The sequence below is a fragment of the Solanum verrucosum genome, unplaced genomic scaffold (genome assembly GCF_900185275.1).
Source record: "Solanum verrucosum unplaced genomic scaffold, falcon-dt-bn FXZP01000067.1, whole genome shotgun sequence".
In the NCBI taxonomy this organism is placed as follows: Eukaryota; Viridiplantae; Streptophyta; class Magnoliopsida; order Solanales; family Solanaceae; genus Solanum; species Solanum verrucosum.
This window is the reverse complement of record NW_026020175.1, coordinates 1,491,413-1,498,227: the sequence shown is the minus strand read 5'-3', so window position 1 is coordinate 1,498,227 and position 6,815 is coordinate 1,491,413. Positions and strand designations below refer to the sequence as shown.

Here is a 6,815-nt window from a genome sequence, read left to right as displayed (position 1 = left end):
ATTTGTTTTCCTCTTTTACGTACTTCTTATTTTCACTTTTTAAGAGTATACTTAATAGTTTTGAGTGCCAATAGTGCATATTTAACAAAATGAATTGACGACTCCAATAAAATTGGCTTAAGAGATCTCCTTTGCTTGATATATATACGTAGACGTAACTTTCTTCTTTTCTTGTATTTAGTAACAACAAAAAGATAGGTTAGGCAGTGGTAGTTGGAAAGTAATATTTATAACCCCATATCCATGCACAATATTTCAGGGAAAATGCATTAAAAGCTTAAGATAAATACTTGCAACTATCTTAGTTTTCTCCTAAAAAATGGGTTCCAACAATAATGTTTTTTTCGGTGATGAAGAAAGCCAGCTTTCTGGTGGTACTAATAGAGTTCAACCTTACTCTTCCACACCAAAAAAGTATGTGTGAAATTAATTGCTTGTTTGATTTGTTATCATCTTTCCTTTAATTTTGTCAGGTTTGACTTCTCAGATGGTCACTCAACTAATATTTATTATCTCGCTCTTATTATTAGGAATACTATTGATGATGACGGAAAGAAGCAAAATTTTCTCTCACTTTCACAAAGACTGGGCATTCCGGACTTTTTTTCTTTGGATGTTAGTAATATATTTTGATTTCAATCACTAATTAATTGACCATATTTGTGGGTGCCTAAAAATTGAACTTTTTTTAATATAGGTATGGCGAGCGTCGATGGGAGAACTCCTAGGCTCAGCGGTACTTGTTTTTATGGTGGATACTATAGTGATCTCTACTTCCGAAAGTGACACTGAAATGCCAAATTTAATCATGTCAATTCTCATAGCAATTGTGCTCACAATTCTACTCCTGGCGGTTGTTCCAGTGTCCGGAGGCCATCTCAACCCGGTTATCTCCTTCTCAGCCGCGCTAGTCGGAATTATATCTATGTCAAGAGCCATAATTTACATTGTGGCTCAATGTCTTGGTGCTGTTTTAGGTGCACTAGCTCTCAAAGCAGTGGTTAGTTCAACAATTGATGAAACTTTCTCACTTGGTGGTTGCACTATCACAGTAATTGCACCGGGCCCAAATGGGCCTGTTATTTTGGGCCTAGAGACAGCCCAAGCCTTGTGGCTAGAGATCTTTTGTACATTTGTTTTACTCTTTGCTTCAATTTGGATGGCTTATGATCATCGACAAGCTAAGGCTCTAGGCCTTGTCAGTGTCTTGTCCATTGTTGGTCTAGTCTTAGGCCTTCTAGTGTTTATCTCAACCACGGTTACCGCGAAAAGGGGCTACGCCGGGGTAGGGATGAACCCGGCAAGGTGTTTGGGGCCCGCGATTGTTAGAGGAGGTCACCTTTGGGATGGACATTGGATCTTTTGGATTGGCCCTACTATTAGTTGTGTAGCCTTTTATGTGTACACAAAGATTATTCCACCAAAACATTTCCATGCAGAATATGGATACAAACATGATTTTGTTGTAGTTGTCAAGGCTTTGTTTGGGTCGAATGTATAAAGGCCCAGATGCAATAATGGGCCTATGGTGTATTTAGTTTTGGGCTTCTTTTATGGGCCAATAATAAATGTGTAATAGGACTTGAGTACTAAGTACTCGATGTAAAATGTTTCAACAAGGTTTTCTCTCTCTTTTATATAAGATCATGGAAAAAAATACCTAAATACACAATTTATTTTACCATATTCTCTAAAATTTCTCACAGTTTAAAAAAATTACAAAAATTCCTACTCTCTCTTATTCTCAGATACATCACTTTACGTGATGTATTGGGGTATGATACATCACTTTATGCGATTTACCGGATTGGATGCATAACTTTACGCGATGAATCGGGGTTCAATGCATAACTTTACGCAATGTATCAGTCGGATACATCACTTTATACGATGTATTTGGGCATACGCGATGTACCAGGATGTTGAATGATGTATTTGAATTTGAGACGCGATGTATCAGGATATTGAGCAATGTATCCGAAACCGGAACGTGATGTATTGGAAAGATTTTTGGGATGTACCTGAATTTCATCAAATTTATTTTTGTAATTTAAATAAGAGTAGGAATATGATGCAATTTGCTCCTAATACTTCAAAATTTGCGTAAAATTTCATTGTTTAAAATGTCTATATATATATATATATATATATATATATATATATATATATAACTGTTTAATCAACTTGTAATACTTGATCTTGTGATGTAGAACTTAAATAACTATAAATAATGAAAAAATTGGACAAAATATCTATTGAGTAAAAATTGCTTATCAAATATTATAAATTACTGATTTCAGCCAAAGTGCACTTTGCACCTTATCTATTGAGTCGAAATTTCTTATCCAAACATTTTTTTCTTTTACTTCTTTTGTTTTGTATTTTATTTTAAGCATTTCAATTTATAATAATTTTCACATTCCTATATATGATAAATTTTGAAATCTATATATAAATGTTAAATATACTTTTAGAATTTTGAATAATACACGTAACATTTTCATAATTATATTGAAAAAAGTTATCAGTTCATTGAGGAAGATAAATCATTGTTGTAGAAGTATTATATAAATAGTGTATGAGGGTATATATACATCTCTGATACATAGTTATACATCATATATACACAATTATACAATATTGAGTTATTGACACATTACATATACATATGACTATTTTATAAATAAAAAATGTTATCTATACAATTACATAATTAAGTGGGTAAGAATTTACTTGAGGCTAAGTTTAAGTAGTAGTGTATCTTAATGTATTTTCCTTTAAAATATATAAAGAATACCTGTTGTTATACGATTGGATGGTTTTATTTATTTTCCTAAAATATATGAAGATTAATAACCAGTGTGTGTTGCATTGCTTAAAGTTTGTTTTCTCTCTTCTTTCTTTGAGGGATTTTCATATTGGGATTTCAAGATTTTCCTATGATACCCACTAATTGTGTCTTAGGTTCTTAAGGGCTTTATGTTTGAGAATTTGACTTCTTACGTGAGCACCCCATGAGTGTTGACATAGCTATCTTATAAAGAACTTTGCTCAAAATGAACCTAAACATTATTTTACTTGTCTTTTTAAATGTGCCTAAATATTGATTTCAAAGGCTCATATTTCTTTGTCAAGCAGACTACATAGTTTCTCTTTTGTAATCTAGTTCAGTTTTGCTCTATCATCATCATATTTATTCAATTACAAATTTTTGGTGTTCATCTTTGTTTGCAGGCTGCTGACTTCAATGTCGAAGATGCTCAGCAAGGGGTTGTCTACAAAGATGAAGTTGATAAAATAACCAAAAAAGTCCAAAAATTATTATCTACTTTATGAATTTGGATAATTGACTTTAAGGTAGTCATTCTCATCAGTCATCTGTATAGGTTGAGAGTCTTAACATTGACTATTACTCGTGTAAACATGTTTACAAATTCATATTTGTAGTTCCTTGACTTCAAATGTGTTCTCTTTTGAAGTATTTTTCGGAGATCAATAATCTCACTTGCTGAGTTTATTTTATTTCTTCTTCAGATTGTAAGTGTACCCGACAATAGAGTATGAAAGCATCCACGTGGCGATCTATTCAGGTATAATGAATCTCTTAAAATCTCTTTTATCTAATTTTTCTTTTCAAAAAATGCAGGCAAACAATTTTGTGAGAAATATATTACCACTGGCTATTTGGATGGTGATATAGGGTGTGTTAGTAGGAAGGAAAATCTTTTCCATGGAAAATGTTTTTCTCTAAAATAAGTTGATTTTTGACTTATTTTCTCATGTTTGGTTGGTGAGTAGAAAATATTTTTCGAAAAAGATTTTTAGTGTTTGATTTATGAATGATTTTTTTTTGAGAAATATCTTTATTTTTACTAGGGTAGAAAACAATTTTTTGAAATTGAAAATATTTTTTAAAAACAAACTTAAATTTTTTTTGGGGGTGGGGTGGGGTGGTGGGGGTGGTAGGGGGTGGGTTAAGGGTAGGGGTGAAAAATTGAAATTTGAAGTTGAAAATATTTTTTAAAAACAAACTTAAATTTTTTTTGGGGGGATGGGTGTGGGGGTCGAGGGTTCGGGTGAAAAAAAAAAATTTTTGAAGTTGAAAATATTTTTTAAAACAAACTTAAATTTTTTTTTTGGGGGTGGTGGGGGGAGGTGCTGGTAGGGGGTGGGTGGGGTGGGGGGCTGGGTAGGGGTGAAAAAAATGAAATTGAAAATATTTTTGAAAAACAAACTTAAAATTATTTTTGGGGTGGTGGTGGTGGGGGGGGGGGGGGCTGGTGGGGGGTCGAGGTTAGGGGTGAAAAAATGATATTTTGAAATTGAAAATATTTTTTAAAAACAAACTTAAATTTTTTTGGGGGTGGGGTGGGGTTGGGTGGCAGGGGGTGGGTTGAGAGTCGGGGTGAAAAATTGAAATTTTGAAGTTGAAAATATTTTTTGAAAACAAACTTAATTTTTTTTGGGGGGATCGGGGCTGGTAGGGGGTGGGTGGCGTGGGGGATGGTATGGGGTGGGTGGGGGGGTCGAGGGTTGGGGTGAAAAAATAAAATTTTGAAGTTTAAAATATTTTTTAAAAACAAACTTAATTTTTTTTTTTGGGGGTGGTGGATGGGGGGTGTTGGTAGGGGGTGGGGGGGGGTTGGGTAGGGGTGAAAAAAATGAAATTTTGAAATTGAAAATATTTTTGAAAAACAAACTTAAAATTATTTTTGGGGTGGTGGTGGTGGTGGGGTGGGGGGGGTGGGGGGTCGAGGGTAGGGGTGAAAAAATGAAATTTTGAAATTGAAAATATTTTTGAAAAAACAAACTTAAAATTATTTTTGGGGGGGTGGTGGTGGTGGGTGGGGGGGGGAGGGGGCGTGGGTGATCGAAGATCGGGATGAAAAATAAAAAATTGAAGTTGAAAATATTTTTTAAAAACAATAAAAAAATTGATCGGGGGAGGGGCAAGGGTAGTGGGTGGGGGTAAAAAATAAAAAATTGAAATTAGAAATATCTTTTAAAAATAATTTTTAATATTTTTTGGGAGGGGTGGGGGTAGTGGTAGGGGTGAGGGTGGGTAAAAAAATTGAATTTAAAAACAAGCTTTAAATTTATTTCTTTTAGGGGGGTTGGTTGGAAGGTAGGGACAAAATAAATTGATTTTTTCAACAAAAAGTAATTGTAGTTTGAAGTTGAAAGAGAGTTTTGGAAAATATTTTCCTTAAGTTTTGAAGGGAAGTCATTTTCCTTAAATTTGAGGAAAATGAGTTGATTTGAAAAATATTTTCCAAAACATTTAACCCAACTAAACATGAGAAAATTGGAAAATGTTTTCCGTCATACCAAACACACCCATAGTTTAGTGCTTTTTAGAATCAATCAGATTAAGTTGAGGGTGAAAACAAATTTCTACTAGGAAAGAATGTTTGATCAAGGAAAATTAAATGTCAGACACGGACCTATTCAACAAATAAGAAACAATACTTCCTCTGCTAAACTAAATAGATGTCGGGAGTGAAAAGTCAAGTCAAATACTGGTTTATATGCCTTTCAACAATTATCTACCAAGGCTGTGAAGTTGTACTCGTGTTGTTCCTGTCTTGGAACTAGGGGCTTCTTATTGACCATACTAAAATGGTTGTAGTCTTTTTCATATTATAGATCTTGTTGCATAATCAACATCAGCCTGCCAAATATTTCATTTTCCTTGTTAAATGGTTTAACCTCTTCCCATTTGTTGTTTCTTATTTGTTCCTGTCTTGGGTGCTAGGAGCTTCTTGTTCAATAGCTCATCACTGTTCTTTTTAGATGCTGACTGTTTTTTATATTTTTCCATACACTAATCTGCAGATAGCTAAAGCTATCATTTTTACTTGTGCAGGAGCTTTTGTTTGTTTAGAGAAGACAATTCAAATAGGTTATCTGTCAAACTCAACTAATTTTATGAAACACATTTAAATTAATTGATTTAGAGTTTGTTTGGATGGGCTTTTAAACTGGTCAAACTGACTTAAAAGTCAGTTTTTGACTTATTAAAGTGTTTGACAATTATCAAAGTGACTTATTTTAAGTCAAAAATGACTTATTTTAAGCCAAAAGCTAAAAGCTAGGGGAGGGGAGTTTTTTCTTTTTAACTTAAAAACCCTTTTATGTTGACCAAATATATTACCTTTTTGCCCTTAATTCTTTTATACAATTTTCAAATTGCCCATATTGAATTATTATTATTACTATTACTATTATTATTATTATTATTACTATTACTATTACTATTTTTATTATTATTATTATTATTATATTATTATTATAATAATAATAATATAATAATAATAATAATAATTATTATTATTATTACTATTACTATTACTATTACTATTACTATTATTATTTTATTATTGTTATTATTATTTTATTTTATTATTATTACTATTACTATTTTTATTATTATTATTATTATTATTTATGAAATATGAATTTATATTCCTCTTATAAGGTGGTAAAGAAATATGTAAATGATAGAAACATATTATTACTTATGGATGTAAAACATAAATTAATTTTGTTTTAATTTTTTTTTAAGTATAAAAACCTTAAATTAATCAACTTTTTATCATGTTAACAGCTTAAAGGGTGTTTCAGACATTTTGATAAAAAAAAGTGTTTACCAACACTTATTTGCCGAACACATCAACAACTTTTTTTTCAACTGCAACACTTTTATCCAAACACATAACTACTTATTTTAAAAATAAGTTCCAGCACTTTAAAAAGTTACTTTTTTTAAGTCAATCCAAACGGGCTCTTAATATGGTTCAACTTATCATTCCTTT

At 31.9% G+C, this 6,815-nt stretch overlaps 1 protein-coding gene across 1 annotated transcript; it reads left to right on the top strand.

Annotated features, from left to right (window-relative positions):
* The first annotated feature begins 319 nt into the window (after positions 1–319).
* LOC125828911 (probable aquaporin TIP4-3) lies at positions 320–3,700 on the top strand. The gene is made up of 6 exons (XM_049508219.1): positions 320–414; positions 474–615; positions 698–1,495; positions 3,235–3,288; positions 3,535–3,537; positions 3,647–3,700. Exons 1-6 carry the CDS (start codon positions 320–322, stop codon positions 3,698–3,700), a joined length of 1,146 nt encoding a protein of 381 aa, XP_049364176.1.
* The last annotated feature ends 3,115 nt before the right edge of the window (positions 3,701–6,815 follow it).